The 19,485-nt window shown below is 38.9% G+C and overlaps 1 protein-coding gene across 1 annotated transcript in view; it reads right to left on the reverse strand.

Annotated features, from left to right (window-relative positions):
- Positions 1 to 10,504: 10,504 nt before the first annotated feature.
- The window catches only part of LOC128361321 (ephrin type-B receptor 1-like), a 91,145-nt gene continuing 82,164 nt past the window's right edge, over positions 10,505 to 19,485 (reverse strand). The window contains exons 18-20 of the mRNA XM_053321736.1: positions 12,792 to 12,988; positions 12,532 to 12,690; positions 10,505 to 10,616 (exon numbers count right to left, since the gene is read on the reverse strand). Of these exons, the coding sequence (XP_053177711.1) occupies positions 10,505 to 10,616; positions 12,532 to 12,690; positions 12,792 to 12,988 (468 nt within the window). The remainder of the gene's footprint in view (positions 10,617 to 12,531; positions 12,691 to 12,791; positions 12,989 to 19,485) is intronic.

Raw genomic sequence — 19,485 nt, forward strand, 5'->3', positions numbered from 1 at the left:
CGAAAGCCACCACGTGCTTACCAAACAAAAGGAAGAACCGCCCAACTACTTCCTGTATTTATACACTGGTGATGTCAGTGGGTTGGACTAAACATGGAGGGATTTATTTTACTTGGTTAAAAGGGCTGATTTCATGTGTTTGATTTATTGTTTTGGCTTATGGAAATGTTGGGAATGATGGGTGGTAAACAGTGTTGACTGATAAAAGTAGCATTGTTGAGTGCCAGTTGTAAGAGGGAGAGAACACCCCTGCAGTAATGGTTCTGCCTAATTGAGTGGAGGGCCTATTTAAGGGGAGAGGAAGTAGGTTTAGAGGAGGTCAGAGGATGAAGGTTGTTGTTTACAAGAATAACAACAATAATGTAACGTACAGCAGTCAACGTTGATGGCATGGCTGTGCTGGCATTCGGTCAATCAATCAATCAATCAATCTTTATTTGTCTAGCGTCAAATCACAACAAAGTCATCTCAAGGCACTTTACACATAGAGCAGGTTCTAAACCGAACTCTATCAGGTACGGACCAGGACACAATGAAGGAACCGATGGGCTCAGGCTCACTCGGAGTCGTTCATTGCAGGCAGGGGTCAAAACCAGGTAGGCAATTCAACAGGCAAAGGTACAATAATCAGCAGGCTAAACTCTAAGGTCAGGGAATCAAAACTGGTCACTCACAGGAAGATACTCAAGGAAATAATACACTGGACTTCTGACTGTCAATTGCAGTTGTTTTTACTCTCCTCCATGTTTATTCTTACCAGACTGTGAGGTGCCAACGCTGAATGATGAAAACACATGAAACACATGAATTTGATTTGGTCACATAGCCAGAGATTCATCAGACCTAGCATCACATAGACAAGCTGCTCAGATCTGATATGAAAAATTCAGATTTGTTTTGTTCACACCTCCGTGGAAAAAAAAAATCAGATCTGAGCCACTAAGAAGTTCAAAAATCAGATTTGGGCCACTTCAACATGTGATGTGATTTTCTGCTTTCACTTGCAGAAAAAAGGGCAGCAAGAAGAGGAAGGGAAAGAAGTTAATTTTTTGCATTCCTAGAGTTACGTAACTCCTACTTTCCAGGACTTGGATAAACAATCAGGCATGGCATGGGGGGGGGGGACCTGGTTTGAAAATTAATTATTGTGATTATGCACAATCCAGCATAGTCTGTAGCATCCTAATTAGCTGCTTAAATGGGTAATGCTTTATGTAATACCCTTCATCCTGCATCGTGCAAAGCATCTGTGATCCTCTGTAATTTACTTATTGTCAACAAATCCCATGAAAACACATCCCTAACCTGTCTGTCACATGCCTGGATTTTAGGAAAAATGACTTAAATAGGAGTAAACAGTAGTATTTGTTGGACTTTTTCCAGCTGCGGATTAATACACATTCACTGCTCTATAGTGAGTATTTATGTCAGCAGGATGATGTATGTTGGATGATGAAGGAATATGTTCAGTGTAACAGTGTGACTAACTGATTAGTATTTAATTGCTCTTTTTTCTAGTTTTTGCCAACAATGGAAGACTTTGGCCCAAAGGAATAAACTTAGCTTTGACTACACATGAATGACTTAGGATTAATTCATTGTTGGTTTGGATCTGCTCATGAGATGTGTTGATAAAACAATGAATATAGAGAATCACAGCCATATCCAGTAATCATAGGTGTGGCATAGTGTACTTTATTCTGAGTCGTTTTACAGCGCTTATTAGCTAGAGGGACTTTTGACTTGCATTTGACTTCAGAGTTTAAAGTGGGATATATGCAAAATGTATTTTATTACTTTTTAGTTGCAGGCCACACTTCATTGTAATCAAATTTTATACTCTGTCACTTAACCACAGTTCATGGGTTAATGTCTCTTATATGCCTAACATGTATCCACGGCATTCATTAGCAATTTGCAGTAGTTCCTGCTTCATATGAATTGATGGGGCTCTCACTGTACTGAATAATACACTGCAGCACACTCCACAGGCTGTCAGGTAATGGGTTTCTTTTATTAGTGAATCTAGCTTTAAATGTGATTCAATTCACGCCGCCTTGTGGGTTTTTTGAGCTTTTGTAATTTTTTTTTTTTGTCAGCAAAGTTAAACACTTCGAACGTTCTGAAAAAAGATCTATGCGGTATCATTTAAAGTCATCCTCACAGGTTGTTAACTTTGCCATTCATCAACAAAGAGTTAGAGTCAAAAACAAGAGCCATTCACAAATTTAAGAAACTGTCTCTCACTCGCATAAATGATTAATTTAGTCCGCCGGCATAAAAGTGGAGCTCATTATGAGGTTTTATTACCTTTTTTATTACTTTTCAGAATATAGTTCTCTTCTGTAATTTAGTGAGGAATTTATCGTACAGTGTATCAGGTGAAATTTAGACTTAATGTTTCCTTCGTAGTGAACATCAGGCAAAGAATATTGAACAATCCTTTTATTATTATTAGCAATATGACCTCCCCAGTAATCTGCTTATGTCCTGAGTAGACTTGAAATGACTTGATACAGAAAATGCCTCTATGCCTGGCTGTCATCTCTAATATCTGAAGTCATTTTTTAACTCTGGTATTTTGCTGACATTGGCTTTTTGTTTGCTCATTTTCTGTCTTTCTCAATTTCTTTACTTTAAATATTAGTTTTTTCTATTTTTCTGACCTTAGTAAAATTCAATATAGTGAAGAATATTTCCCTTCCAAGGACCACAAACTGAGCTGGGTCATTTGATGATAGAGAAAATATGGGAAAAGACCATAAATCATTACTTTTACACAGAATAAATGAATGTCATACTTTGTGTGCAGTATGGGTTATGCATGAACAAACTAATCTAACTCCCACTTAGATCTCCTATGGAAAAACTAAAGGTTATGAGTCTACAGTCATGTGAAGCTCTGTAAGGCTGCACTCAGGCACAGCTAACAGTAGCGACAATGCTAACATGCTGATGCTAAGCAGATATAATGTTTATCATTTTAATTATCTGCAAATTAACGCTAAAACACAAAAATACATTTTGACTACATGGCTTCTTCAGAGGGAAAGTTAAGAGATGACTAAATGTAGAGTGGGACATCCTATAGTTATCAGGACATTTCACTTAAAGGACTAAACTACTGAGGACTATTGATATCTGACATAATGACATTGTCATCTCTAAATCCATGTTTAAAACCTCCACTAACTCATTTGGGATTTAGCATAAGAGGACATGGGACATCAATCACACATATAGAGCAGATGCAGGTATATTATATTTTACTATGTTTTACAGCTCTGGGTCTCTGAGACTTAACTCGATATGCCAGATGGTTTGTTTGATTGGATGAACTGTCTGTCTAACATCACCGTCTTATGTTGCAAGGCAGCTGGACTCATGATGCTGATTGGTCCAAACCACTGGTAGTTCGATCACAAGTACATAATTTAAGCCTGACAAGACGGATTCCTGCGTATCTTGTGATCTTAAGTAAGTAAAAAAAGTAGAAAAATGTTGTCACTTTAAAATCATATTTATGAGTGATGTGATAAAACAATATTATGTGTGATAATTCTGTGTTAAAGACAGTCAAGGGTGTTCAGGATCCTAAACACAGCATAAAGGTTGATGTTATCATAAGAAGTGACATCAAGCAAAAATGATTGGACATTTTCTTTTTATTATTATTTAGCAATATGACTACTGAGTCATCTGCTGTGTCTTGAGTCATTTTACACATTTAAAGGCAAGTAAAGTATTTTTAACAAATGTCTTCTTAGCTGAAGTTCAAAGTTCAGTTGTGACCTTGAAAACAGCAGTCAACAGAGCAATCTCTTCATGTAGTAGCTGTTATGGAGCTTTCATGTTTATTACATGATCCTCATCAGCAGACGCAGTTCATCCAGTTGTCATAATTATGGATATTCCCCTAAAACATGAAAATCTGTTACAATGTCATGACATCAGTAAAGTGATAGTAAAGAAGACAATGTTCTATAACTGAAAGCTCCAGAACAACTACTAAATGGTTCTTATTCCTCCCTGTTATTCTTTGACATATCTTACAATAACCATTACACACACTTCAGTTTACTTCTCGCTGTGCTTCCCCTTGAGCTTGACAAATAGTTCATTGATCCCCAAAGCTGATCAGTTTGATTGATTTGTCTTCTTTATTGACAAACAGTGCATTGTAAATGTAAGATTCAGAAAGTTAACAGCTACAAACTCACATACGCACGATGTACAAACATTTTACTGTACACTGAACGGCACACATACATTATATTACACACACACACACACACACACACACACACACACACACATACACACCCACAGAAATGCACAGGCGTGCGCATACTCACATTATAATACAGTTTTATAATACATTACAGTGGGATGCTCTGACTATATGAGCAGTAACACCTAGAACAGTATTGTAGGTAAACAGAGAAAGGCAGACTACAGCTGTTTATTGAGCTGTTTTTTCTTTTTTCAAGAGAAACCAACATACATACTGTAAGTATGGCAAGCAAGAAGAACGGAAATAAATTAAAAAGGAAAATAATTAAACAGGAGAATTTTTTTTTTTTCTTCTTTTGCACATCCAGAGAGCGTGTACAGCCAGACTGTTTTTAATTCAGGTTAGTCTGATGAATAGTTGTTAGCTGTTAGTTGTGAATGAATGAACACGAATAACAAAGATCGGCTGTAAAATAGATATCAAACCCTGCTGTTGGAGTAGAGAAGACCTTCACAGTTTTGGGATAAATGCTTCCCTGAAAACCCATGAAAAACACACTGCAGGGTTTTTGTGTAGAAGTCATACTTGAAAATATATCCTTAAGATAAGAGATGCAAGTTAAAAATGTTTTTGCATCTAAGAATAGAGCGATCGCTCGACTTTGCTTGCCTTTAAACCGCCTCGTCAAAGCAGACAGTGGAAAAGCAGACTGGGAGCAGAGTGAGTTGTACGGAGAGGTTGTGGGCATAAGGAGAAGAAAGAGAATGTCTGGGTAGAGCAATGAGACAGAGATAGAGAGAGAGGGAGACACAAAAAAAAGAGAATAATCTCTCCACGCCCAGCCTGATTTTTATTCAAGCATGAGAGTCGAGCTATGCCTCACGCGCCTCCACCCCTCCCCTCTTTTTTCTCTTCTTCTGTTACCCTTTCCTTCTCCTCTTGCCCCTTCCATTACCTATTCCCTTTCACTTTTTTTCCCCCTCTCGCCATAACTCACTTCCTCTCATCTCCAGCCTCACATCACAGCAGAGCAACAGGAGAGCGAAAAAAAAAAAAAAAAGCAGAGAGAAGCTGAGTTGGTCCAGCTTCAAGAAAATAACTGCAATTAAAAGATACATCCACCCTAAAGCACTTCAAGGAGCTTTTGATGACTCACCTTGCATTTCTCAGCCCATTTTAAGTGTCTTTACTTGCCTGAATCAAAAATCTATTGATTCTCTCCAAACTGTACAGAGCTGAGGTGCCAGGCTTTTAACCGTCATTCCTGTTTTCTCTGCTTTACACTAGCTCCCAGTGTGTTTTAGAACAGATTTTAAGATCTTACGTGTTACTCTTCATGGCCTCTCTTCCTGCTATATCTCTGACCTCTTTGCACTGTAAGCGTCTGTAGTTACTTTGAGGTCTTATTCTGTTCCAGGAGCCCAGCTGTGAGTGTTGAGTCAGAGCTCCGAGGCTCTGGAAAAAATGTACCCAATGAAAAAAAAGGTGGACTGAGTCAGTTTTCTCTTTTAAATATCTTATTATTAAAACATACTTTCATCAGAGAGCCTTTCCTAATTTTACTTGAGTTTTAATTTTCTTTGAAATGTCTTTTCTTTTTAAAAATGGTTTTCTTTATTCTTGCTTTTTATACACTGAATTAGTCTTTACACACTACTGTTTTTTATGTTTTTTTTAAACCTGATGATTTTATGTCTTGTCTGTCTTATTTTGCTGCCTTTGTGAAGCACTTTGTAATGTGGATTCTGAAAAGTGCTTTATAATTATAATTAAAGATTATTATAAAGATTATTTAGTGATAAGGTTTCCCTATTTATGCAGTTAACTGGCCAAACATTATGTGACACACATTGATATATTTCCAGCACTGTTAAAGTAGAGTCTGAATGGAGTTTTCTATCTAAAACATCTGCAGTAAATGTCAGGTTTTGATGTCAGTCCCTCAGAATCAAAGAGCGAGGGCTTTTGTCTGCAGCTGCCATTTGTAACAATGAACAGGCAGAAATTCATCAAAGACGAATCTAGTGAGGGTAATCCCAGTAGACCAGAATGCATCCCAGCTGCCTAAAATGTTAACATTTTATAAAAGGAGAGAGGCTCCAATTACAGATAAGCCCACAAACTGATCAACTGCTCTGTTTATGTGTATGTCTTTGAACACAGCACAGACATATTATTATCAGTATTCACTCTCCTTTTGGTCTCCACCAACTTCTGAGGGAACATCTGGCTCTTCAGCTCCTTATATGCTCAACTATGTTCAACAGCTAGTTGCTAACTTTGTTTGCCATTCAGTGCTGAGCAGGTAACATACAGAGAGTTTCAGAGTTTTTTGGGGTGAAGAAAAATTGTGAAGAGTAGGCTTGGACCAAAAGTTATGTGCTGTAAAATAAGATTTAAAAAAAATGAGCTTAAGGATGTTTGTAGAAATCCATCTTAAAACAGTAGCAGTGTCCTGAAATCAAACAGCTAAACATACTAACTGTATGTAACATACTATATACTAATTGTCTAGTATATATGTTAGTATGTTTACTATAATGTTTTTGCAGTAAGTATGAAAAAGGAAAAAGGAAATGATTCAATATATGAGTTGATGCATGTCAATCAAACTGCAGCTTTCAAACTTTACTTATCTTCACAAATAGATATCAAGATGTTTTTTAAAAGTATTTTAGAGTTATTTTATGTTTCTGGGGTGTTCACGATGCTATTTTACCATCATCCTCAATTGTTTTCATCTATTGTTGCTTCTATGTGTCCTTAGTATTAACTCAAAAAGCTAATAAAAAAACAAATCATATAATTAAAACCTGCTTAGAGTTGTGTTTTGTGTTTGCAATCTGGACACAGCTTGGGTCTTGGGAAATCTTTAAAAAGTCTACCTTTTTTTTTGTCCACTGATTTTCATCATCAGAATTCGATAGTTTTGTTTGGTTTAGTTTGGTGTCAGGGTCGTAACACATAGTTTGTTTCTGTAAACAGAAACTCACACATCTTTCAAGGCTGACTTTCAGTGGAACTTTTTTTTTTACATGTTTTTCCATAAAAACCCTGAATAAAAAAAGAAAAAGCGAGAAAATATTAAAAATCTTGGCCTCGCCCTACTTTCCATAAAAAGGATTAAAACCTTAATTTAGCCTCAAACCAGAAGATGCACCCAGACATTCAGCAGATACAATCTGTGTATTAAGCCTGACTATTGTTCATTGCCAGAAACTTTATCTCTCTGTTTTCTTGCTAACATACACAAGCAGAGAACTCTGAAAGATTTTAGTAACATGTTCCTCTCTTTTCAAACTGCATTACTCTTCTAGGGTGGATTTAACTTTTAGCAAGCACTTCATAAAACTAGCATCAAAACATTTTTCTCCATGAACTCTTAAAGCACTTCATCTTGAATTAATCTCTTTACACAGTGCATGATTTACCAATTAAAGATCACATTTTATGCAGCAATGTGGCAAAAAACTCACATCTATCATGTTCCTGAGATCTCTGTGGTGTGTGTGCTTGTGCTCATCGTATACATACAAGACGTGCTGTAGATCACTAATACCGTCATTGTCTTCACCAACACTGACACAGTAACATGTGAAATGTCTTTGAAAGCTCACATCCAACCTTGTTAAATACCAGTAGATAAAAAACATGAAGCAAAGGATAGACAAATCACACTTAGCTACAAATGTTACATAATGTATTAAGATGCCTGTCTTTGTTGATAGCTTTCATTTCTTCTGCGTGACGTTCAATATTCTTTTTAGGCGCACTAGTCATCTCATTCTTTATTAAACCCCCAAGCCAACGCTGGAACTGCTCTTCCAGAGGCATCTATTTACAACGAATTATGCTCTGAACCACTGACACGCTCCCAGTTGTTCTCAATACTTCCTGATAAAATGTTCAATAAGCTATAGTTGCCAGGCAACAAATGCAATTCCAGTTGTGCCGGTGGAGCTGAGTTTTGGCGGAAAAAAGCGGCAACTAAAATATTTGGAGGCTTAAAATAGTCGTAGATCTCACAATCTCACAACTTTCATAAATAAAAGACTTTGGGGCGTCCCAGCAGTGGAGAACGGCAGCGGTGCGAGACAAACACAAACACAGCTTCCTGTAGGACACGTCGGAGGCATGCAGCAGTAACACGTGTTGAAAGCAAACAACTAAACACTGTCTCTTCTGTCATTTGTGAGCCCGGCTCACAGCGGATGAGAAATAAAATAAAGGCATCCAATCAATGCGTCAGACTGGTAATCCTTGGGATGGGGGTGCACACGCATGACCAGAGGTTTTGGGCTGAAGGCCTGCTGTTGTTTCGCAGCTGGTAATCTGCTCAGCATTGAGATAAAAGAGATCTCCCAGTGCTTCTCCACTAGTGTGCCCCGTGGTGAGATCAGCCTTCATGATATCATATTTTGCTCCAATGTGAGCAAAGACAGCAAGTCAAACATCACACTTAAGTATTAAAACATGATAAATAAGACGGCAATTTCCTTCTTGACCCTGCAGCGTTTTGTATTTTGCCGTCTTTTCTTGTTAGATCTTCTTTATGACATGTCTGAGAAATCAATCTGCGTTGCTTGTAACCGCATGTTGCATAAGGCCCGGCATTGAAAAGGTTGTCGTCCACATTAAGACTGTTGATATATCACTTCATGTCATTTTATCTGCAAACTGAAACAGCAGTGGTAATCAGAGATGTCGATCAGGAAATGTGACTGTCATAACAGACTCAGACAACAGTGACATGTCCGGCAGCCCTGTCTGCCTGCTGTAGAGTGATGATTACCATCTGGATGGCAGCCATACAGTTTTGACAGAAATTAGATTTTCATGCAAGCACAGTACATGAGCACTGGATTTCTGGTTTGTTCATGCGCCGTATTGATTGACTGGCAGTCAGCTTTAGGTTTTGCAGCCAAATCACAAGAACGTTAGATGAGAAAACCTTTTCTATCTTTTGAGATTCTCTGGCCACTGCAGTTCTTTCACAACAGGTGCAGCTGCTAATGACTTAATACCCACAGCCTCTTCTGCTGTGTGTGTTTTTTTTTTGTTTTTTTTAAAAGTCATTCATACTTGTAAGTAGTTGCAGTTGCCATGCTTCCTACTGTAACTTGAAAAGGAACTTTGATTTTGTTACACTGAAATGGTTTCTTTATCATATTTTGTTTCCGTTTTCTGATCCATAATTGGCTTTCCTCAGAGGGCATTTGTGCTGATTGTAAAACATCATCCATTATGAGTTCCCTCTGAATTAAGTATCTAAGTAGGCCAAGCGCTGCTAGCTCTCTGCATGGAAGTGTTTATCTTTTCATGGCAGCATGGGAAGTACAAAAAATAGAGCTACAGTATGAAACCTTTTCTTTTTTTTCTTTTTTCTTTTTTGTCTGCAGTCCACAGCACTTCAAAGTTTGTTCCATCGTCCAGTGATGAGTCATCCAGAGAAAGTTAATCATAGCGAACTCACAAATACTCCAGTGACACGTAATTGTCCAATGCTGTTGGCAAAAGTGAAAGCCAATAGGAAATAAACATCCCATATCTTAATATGTACAGACTCTTCAATATGAAGATTCACAAAGTCCCGTTTAGTCTTGTCTGAATTCAAATGGTAATTTTCACCAACACGCTGAAGTAGTCTCAACAAAACACACTGGAGATAACAAACCTGTCATCTACACTTGTTCATAGATGCTTTCATCAGGCTTTTTGTCCAGTTTGTGTCCTTTCATATACATGTCAATTCAAACACTTTCTCTTCACAGTAGTATGTTTATGTGATTGATCCTTACATAAAAACAGTCCATGACGTCCTTGAATCAAACAGTCAAGCTAGTAAAAATGAGTGTGTAGGTTTTAAACATTTCAGTCAAACATATCTTGCAGGCAGTTTTTTGGTGTTTGTCCCATCAGGTCAGACAGAAAGTCTTTTTAAGAGCTGATGCTTTTTTTTTTTTTTCCCCCAGTTAGAAATCATGTCTGCCTTGCATTGGCTATTGCACTAACTGTGCAATTAATTCCTTCCAGGAGCCATTTGGTGTAATTCAGTTTAGGAAGCTAAATGACATGAAAGAAGTCTGACCAGTGACTGAGGGACTGCTGCTGCCATGCAGACACAGAAATGGCCACAGTGATTGTTAAAAACATGTCGAGATCTCCACAGGCAGCGGAAAAGTGGTAAAACAGAAGTGTGAGATAGCAGCCTGCTTGCTTACAGACTGGAAACTGGTCGCATATTTCATACTGTATCGATCCGCTGTTTGGTTACACAGATTCAGTAGGAGACTGGTCATCAGCGTGGTGCCTCATTGACTGAACACTGGTGAGGATTTTCTTCTGGTGTCCAGCTAAAGATACTCCAATCCTTTGTAGGTCTCTAGCAAAACACAGAAAGACACAGATATGAGGACGCATCATCATCGTCAGAAAAATCTCATAAACACATGGGTATTATTAAAGGTGCTATGTGTAGGACTTTAACACTCATAAATCATTATTACATGAGCAGTGCTTGCATTGGAATAGAAAAAAGGTGCCAGTTCTCTTAGCACAGCATGAATATGCAGCTTATATGGATGGCCATTATTTAATCAAATTTGATTAAATAATGACCATGCTTATACAAATAATTTCCACAGAGATTATTAAAAAAAGTCTTACATCTTTCAATTTCAGTATACAGTCCAAAAAGAAACCTTGTGCGCAGCAGGCACTTTAAAAGAGTGACAGTCTACATCATTCATTGCATTGTGCTGATCTGTTTTTAAAACTAATTAATTTAAACAGTACTAACAGAACAACAGGAAGTAGCCAGGCACTGAAGATAAAGTCAAGATCAATTAACTACTTCTAAAAATTGGACAAGCTGATATGTTTTTTCTTTATGCATTAAATAATTATAATTCTATGTCAACCCAAATCCATCTTATTTCAAAGGCACAGCCCATATTCGCTATTTTCTGAGCCAACTTCCCCATAAGCTGTACTTGCTGAATTGCACTTTTCCAGCTCGTTAAGTCTGGTGTTGTGGTCTTTTTACGCCCTCTTGGGATATTATATTCAATATATGTTGAATTTGTTTTTTTTTTAAAGCTCTAATATGGCATCTGGCACTATTTGCTTACCCATACTCTATAGCCTAAGTTTTACATGTCATTCTATGTGAGCAATATGACTCTTAATAGGATCTAATATGGTTCTAAATCTCACAATAGAATTGAACATACACAACACCACATAAAAAAGTTACAAAAAGTACAGTTAGAGTAGCTTTACCATCCATTTTATCCCCTGAACAGTGGTGCCTCATCAGTGAAAATGGACTTAAAAATCATTGGCTCATGTACCACTCTCTGTCTGGACCTTCCCGCTGTCTCCACATTAGTACTATATTAAAGTATACTTAATTAATCCCTGTGGGGAAATTCATCCTGTGTGTTTGGCTGATCCTAACTGCAGCTGGAGTGGGGAGCTAAAGTGCAGCGTACTGGGACCAACTCTAGGTCTGAAGCCTGTGCCGTGGTCAAAGGTAATGGCAGTAGCTTCTTGTGAATCATTTACTGACTGAAGATGTTGGAGGCCCAGACTTTTAGGGATTGGTAATGCAGCTCTCAGATAGGAGGAGTGATGCATGTTTTCCTCCTCCCCAGGCTTGTTGGAGCAGGAAAAGAAGCAATCTACTGATTCTTAAAATAGTCAACAGCAAAATGCATACATGCGGTCTATTCACTACTAAGTAAACCAAGCTGAAACTTCCAGAATATCTCACAAGGACAGATGGTGGATGGAGTGAAACGCTGATGAAAAAAAAAGACACTTCCGACAAGCTCATTTTCTACATAAAAGTGAAAGCGAAACCAAAAAACCACAAGCAGAGACAGCAGGTATGCCAGGTATGGGAAAGGTTCAGCGGTGTCAGCGCTGCCAATACCACTTGCAGGGCAGAGGTTACTAATCATTTCGGAAAATGTTTCAATTTGTTCACAGCGATTACAGTTTATTCCACTTTATATGACAGTGATGTATGGATATCCAATAATGGTGCTCATAGCATTTTATATCATGATAATGAGAGGGGAAAAAAGGATGGAAGTTAGTAAGCCAAGGCAATTGTTCAGAAAGACAGACAGGCGTACACATGGACCAGCAGTCAGCCAACCAGCTGCCCTGCCAGATCTCCAACTAACAAGATGCAGACTTGGCAGGTGAGCTGCGTGAGACGCAAGCAGGCAGGGAGAGACAGACAGAAAAAAAAGAGAGAGAGAGAGAGGCAGTTAAATGGGTACACATACTCAGCAGTGATTTGTGTGACGAGCGGCAAGGAGGTGAAACCCGAGCCCAGGAAGGAGTCTCGATACTGGGTCATCTTTAGCGCAGCCAGCCAGTCTTCCACAGAGCTCACCCTACTGAGGTCTGGAGCTCCACGATCTAACAAGGGGTGATGGGAAGGTCTGCAGAAATAGGATACAACAGGGAGAAAACTGTCACTGAATAAGAAGGATGAGGCAGAAAGAGAGTGTTGCGAATGTGCTTATGTTGAATCGCTCCTCACCCAGGGGCGACATTGTTGGTGCCGGCTTTTAGAGATGCAGGGTTGCGTATCATTTTGTCCAACATGCTGACAATATCGGGAAATTTTGGCCGTGCGTTCCTGTCTTTCTGCCAGCAGTCCAGCATTAACTGGTGCAGCACTACAGGACAGTCCATGGGAGCTGGCAGCCGGAAATCCTGCTCAATGGCATTTATCACCTGGGACACAGTAAAGGAGGAAAAAAAGGAATTAGGGAGTATGAGGCAAATGCTAATACTGAACAATGATTCACCTACATTTGTTGAATTCTTCTTAACACTAAAATATTAGTAAATCAAAAGGTATATTCCACCCATTTAGTGTTGTATTTCCATAAAGTTGGGGGACTCTTGAGACAGATTTTTAAAAAAGTATGGTTTGAATCAAAGCAATTGAGGCCAGGGTTATTTCCTCCAGAGCAACTTTAAAGGGGAATCAAAGTCCTTTACAAGTTGTATCAAAAATCCCAAAATATTCGGTTTACTAACATGTAGGACACTAACAAGATTAAAATTACCACATGTGAGAGTCTGCAATTCACAATTTTGGGCAAAAATGTCAAAAACCAATCCCTCCAGCCCGGATTTCACATTTTTTCTGATTATTGTGAAACTGAAACCGAAACTGCTTGATTTGTGGGTAATGAAGGCAGTAATATAATTTTGACAAGGAACACGATTTCATGGAATAAAAAAAGAGAATATTTCTTGTTTTCATGCATTGATTTTTATCCTTTTTTTATTTTTTACAATAAATTGTCAACGCGGAGTGCAGTGCTGAATTGATGGAGTACGCTTTTAAAAATACTGTGAAATGGCAGATAAAGCACCTTTAGCTTGGTGAGCTGAAATAATTGCAGCAGGGATTTGACCAAACCATCCTGGGTATTGATTGTCTGAAAGTTACTGTGAGTCACTGTCATAAACATGCGAGTCTCACATGAATACAACCCTCAGTAGTTTTGAGACTGTATTCAACTCTGCCATTCCCTCAGTAGACTGTTCACATCCACCCACAGCCCCCCATCACCCATGTTGTTAAATCAGGAGGCGGAGAACTGAGGATTTTTTGAAATGTAAACAGTGTTAAATGTTTTTGCCAACTGACACCAAACATACATAAGATAAGATAATCCTTTATTAGACCCATAGCAGCACACTGTTATAGCAGCAAAGGGGATAGCACCATAACAACAAGCAAGATATAACAAATGAGAAAACAGTAACAAAGCAAAATATAACAAGAGGACAGACTTAATGGTTGAATTCACATTATTCCACGCCGGAAATATTGTTAAGTATACTTATATAGCACATAAGTGAATTATCATTTTTGCAATGTGCGGTCTACTGGGAGCAGTGTTGATTGTAAAATCTGACAGCAGCAAGAAACAAGGACCTGCAGTGTCTCTCCTTCAAATAATCAGGTGAAGCAGCCTGTCACTGACGGAGCTGCCCGGTGCCGTCAGAGTGTCCTGCATGGGGTGAGACATATTCTCCATCAGGGATGACAGCTTAGCCATCATCATTCTCCCTTTCTCCTACCACCTTCACTGGATCGAGGGGGCATTCCAGGACAGAGAAAAAACAAAGTCCTAAGGAGTTCTTCAGTAGTCCAGTATCCATGCCATGAGGTTGAGGTTTACCCACATGCGCTCCAACTTGTCTCTCAGAAACGTGGGCTGTATGGTATTGAAGGCACTGGAGAAATCCAAAAACATGATTCTCACAGTGCTCCCAGGCTTTTTGGGTAAGTAAAACGTAAATGTAAGAAGTTGTCATCCACCCCAATGCCAGGTTGATTTGTGAACTGTAGCGGGTCCATTGATGGGCTCAGCAGGGGGTGGACAAGGTCCAGGTGTGATGTCAGTGCCACAGACTCAGATTGAAAATGTACTCAACTATCCCGCACAGCTGGTCTGAACAGGACTTGAGAAGCCTTGTGCTGATGCCATCTGGACTTTTTCTTTCTCACTTTGATCCTCCTGAGTTCTTTCCTCACCTGGTTTGTTTTGAGGGACAGATTGGGACAGGGGGGCTGTGTGCAGGAGGGGTGGTGGTGCTGGGTTGGGCACTGGACAGGAAATGCAGTACATGTGCAGGGTGGCTGTGAGCTGAATGTTATGGGAAGGTGGTGAAGGTGGGGGTGCAAATGGGGAAATGGGGGGTGGGGTTACAGCTGGCAGGACTGGACAGAGGGAGGGGCAGATGACTGATCAAATCTATTGAAAAATAAGTTCAGACTATTTGCCCACTTTCAGTCTCCCACAGGCTGGGATTTGGGTTCTTTGTGACCACAGATGGTTTTAAGGCTCCTCCAGACTTTGCTGACGTGGTTCTGCTGTAACTGATCCACCATCTTCTTCCTGTAGCTGTTTTTTCCCTTCCTGATCCTCCTCCTCAGCTCTTTGCGCATTCTTCAGCTCCTCTGTATTTCCTGACCTAAAGGCCCTCTTTTATACTTGAAGAGAGCCTTTATGTAAGAAGCAATTGAGGGTTTTTTTGTTGGAAAAAACAAAGCACAGTCCTTGTGGGTGCAGCATTTTCCACACAGAAGTAGATAGTCTATTCTAAGTGTCTGAGACGGTCCTTTAAGTCATAATCAGCATTATTAGATCATGTTTTCACTGTGCAAGTGACAGCTGGCTCCCTGTGTACGAGAGGCAGGAGGTACACCTCTGACAATTAATTCTGCTAGCTACTATGACCCACAAGATAAAAGGGTCAGGTTTAGCTGGTTGTGACAAATCTCATTTGATAGGATTAAATGTATATGTTCCAATAGTGCAGGATGGCAAATTTACTGTAAATGAAACGATAGAAAGGTTGGTGTAAAAATGATTGAAGATGCTTGTTTTTCATGTATATTTAAGATATAAGAGACAGCACAATTCATGCAGGAGTGCATGATAAGAAGACTTTTTCTTTATCTTTTTAGTATTGATATGAATGTGAGAAGAGTGAAAATAAGATTTAATCTTGAAATATGACATTGGTAAATTGCTCACAGTGTGGTGCTGGTCTATGATGCTTCAGATATCAAAGAGATGAAAGAGGCATAAAGACGCAACGTTGAATCCAGTGTTCTCGCTGGTTTTTAAGGGCAGTTTGTATTTTGCACTTAAGTTGTTTCACTTTCTGTCGTGTTTCTGATGACATAAGGTCTGTAGGGAAGTGACACTCCTCTCTACTGCAAATCTTCTTGATTTTGGCTGATAGGACAGGTGCATTTTTACAGAATAATCTTGCCTCTTTCAGCTTTATTTAAAACCACGGAAACTTTCATTTCCATTTAAGAACTTCATCCTGGCTGGCACAGTGTGCAATCACACAGTATATCAAGGTATTCATCGCTGAGCTACAGTGACGCATCCTGCAGTCTCTGATGTCGAGGCAGGTAGTTCAACACAGAGGGGCTCTTGATTTTATTATGCCAGTGCAGGTATTGAGGATGATAAAGATCATTTTAGGTTTTCTGTAAAAACCTTTAGGCAAGAATTTTGCATTGCAGAGTGGTTGTATTAAATATTCCTGCATACCTTTGGGTGCAGAATGTAATTATACTGAACATCACAGAATAAAAAAAGTTGTTTGTCTGAAAGAGAAACTTCCTACCCTGCCACCCTAAACAAAGAAAAAGCAAAGAAAGGAAAGAAAATGATTAAGAAAATTTCAAGTTTAGAGATGTTTCTCCTGTGTCTGCATCAGGAATGGGAAAATGAATATCTCCTCAACTCTGATTATGATGATTGTAATGTTTAAAACTCCCATTGTGCCTGAAGTGGCCTGTAGCATGTTCTGTATTTGAAAATCCTCCAGATCATTTTTATCTTGCAGTTATTTTCACACATTGAATAAACACTTGTTGTGACTCATCTTTCTTGTCACCTTTCACTTATTCTCACCAACCAGTATTTCTTTTGGCTTTATTCACATATGTAATTGTAATGTTTCAAGCTAAAATTATAGTACTTGCCAAAATACTATTCATCTATTTATGTTTAAATTGTGTTATTGGTGAAAAATGATTGTTAAGTAAATAATAAGTCATTATGTTTGATTGGGTGCTCTTATTTTGTCCAGTATTGTTTTGTATATTCTGTTTGTACTACTCTGTCCAAAAACAATAATCATAATAATATAATTGGTGCCCAAATGAACACTGAAACACATTTTTTCCTGCTGTAATCATTGCTCCTGTTCATGCACTTTCACTTTTTGGGGAACAGACACAATTTGCAGCCTTCCTTTCTTCCAAAACTGTATTAAAATCTAATATGAGAAAAATGTATCTGGAAGATTTCTACTTAATTTGATGTCTGCTTTATTTGACAGTTGAAGCTTTATATTATCTGCAGATAAACTTTGAAATGGATTTTTGCCCATAATGAAGACTGTGGATTTTTGTTTTCCATCACTTACATTGTAAGTATATTTGGAGGGGATACTCTAATAGTTGGGATGAATATGAGGAATGATTACAGTGAACAAAACCTGTGTCAATGCTAATTTAGGAAGCTGACTGTTGTTTTAAGACAGACTTAAAAAAAATATGAATTCATCTTTTAAAATCTTAATATGTATGCATCTTTTTTTCTATTTTTGGTCCGCCAGCAACTAATCTTATATTACTTCTGTTGTTCCTACTGCCGTTCTCCATCACCTGACCTCCATATCAACCTGCACACCTGCTCCTCATCCCCTCATTAGCTCCCCAGTAAATATATCTGCCCTGTAGCTTTAGTCAGTACTCTGCCAAATTTGCTATTGTGCCTTCCTGCCAAAGCATTCCAACCTTTTGTCTTATCTGGCTGCTTTAGTTTTTGACCTTTACTTGTTTTTGGTCATTTGCCTGCCTGCTTGTTCCCTATTGGACTTGTCTACCTTTCCTTTACTTTGATCATTGACCTGGTAGACCTTGTTTTAACTTCACCTGCTCTGCCAAAACCTTGACTGTTTGTGCCACTGAACCTTTTCCTGCTACTCTTTTATTCGCATATGAATGATGGGTTGTTCCTTTAAGAAAGCAAAGGTGCCATGAAATTCTTTGAAATAATACTTTGACCTGTTTTTTTTTCACCACATTCTGTTAAATTTAAAGCAATGAGCACATGTCATTGTATTTGTAAGCTTGTCTAACAGTAAGCTGAGGGAATGCGGGGCTGCGAGTACTGTAAACGCAGAGCCAGGGATTTGTCTGCTTGCTGAGTGAACTCTACTTGACCCCGACACACTTCTCAGGCTTTGTGCCGCATAAATTCTCTCTAAGCACCGCTGTCAATCAAAATAGCAGCGAGTGTAGTGAAACATCACAGGTCTCTTTCATGATTAATTCATGTCGAACACAGCACCTGTGGTGGCTCCGCTGACAATTTCACCGTTCTGTGTTCTTTGAAATTGTGTGTGTATGCGTGTGTGTGTGTGTGTGTGTGTGTGTGCTATACGTGTACCTTTATACGTGTCTGGGTGCATGTGTGTGGTTCAGCGGTGTGTGTCGCATGTGTGAGTTTAGGGTGTGAGGTTCATGCATAGTTAATGCCCCACTAGACCCTCGTTAGCTATAGTGGTAACACACACTTTCCCCATCATTATACACTGTCTGCGCCATTATAAAACAGTCTCTGTCATTAAACCGAGTCTCTGTCATTACTGCTGCATAGACTGCATCTATTGCTCAGAAGCGACGATGAGGGGATGGGCCTGCGAGGGAGGAGGTGAAAGTGTGAAATAAGGGGAAAGAGCTGCTTAAGTTGATGCTAGACAGATGCTAGACAGGGTAAAAGTTCCCTGCAGACAAAACTGATGGAATGATTTAGTCTTATTCAGTCCCTCCAGCAATTTTTTATAATTGTTGTGATCAAATATGCTTTTTTTGTTTACCCCAGCGAAAACAATTACAAATTTCCCATTGACCCCATCACTTCCTGTTTGGTTGTTTTTTTCGATTCAACCAGCATGGGGTTCGTATTTATGATGAAAGGAGATGTTGAAGAGCCTTGCGAATTGCTAATAAAATGCACTTTATGTTAGGAGGTTAGGTTTACTTTACTTAGTGATAGAATGCCTTCAGCAGACCCGGTCGCATACATTACCAATACAAAACAGAGGATATCACTGGACTCATCGCAATTATCATTCATTCTTTTTGCAAGTTGTGGACATTAAATATACAATGATATAGTGATGTTAAAATCAGGATTTTAGCAAAACTGCAAGTCCCTGAAAATATTGTTGAGATTGGTTGAACTTGAATTAATTATTCTGATTGCAAGGTCACCATTTCCTGGAGTGACTGCTTATTAGTTGAAAATGTGTTCCTGTGTTACAGTTGGAAATCATTTCTGAATATCCACCGCCACTGATTAACTCCTAATCTGTGGTGCAGCTAACCAGATGCGGGAAACTTCACGGATATTTCAGGTTAATGAGGTCTTAAGGCAGGTTAAACATTACTGGAGTGGTGTCGTGGTCTGTAAAGTGGTTTTTACAGGAGGAAATGAGGCAAAACAGCTCCAAATATTGCCTAAAAGAAATTAAATGAAGCATATTTTCCAGGTAATAAACACAACTGAAGCCAGTCAGCAGTGTTTTGGCAGATTTATTTTAAAGTTTTAACTCAAGACAAACTGGAGTCTTGTAAGAAGAATCCCCCAGTCCTCTGTGTCAGAAGCCATTAG

The sequence above is a fragment of the Scomber japonicus genome, chromosome 7 (assembly GCF_027409825.1).
Source record: "Scomber japonicus isolate fScoJap1 chromosome 7, fScoJap1.pri, whole genome shotgun sequence".
Classification (NCBI taxonomy): Eukaryota; Metazoa; Chordata; class Actinopteri; order Scombriformes; family Scombridae; genus Scomber; species Scomber japonicus.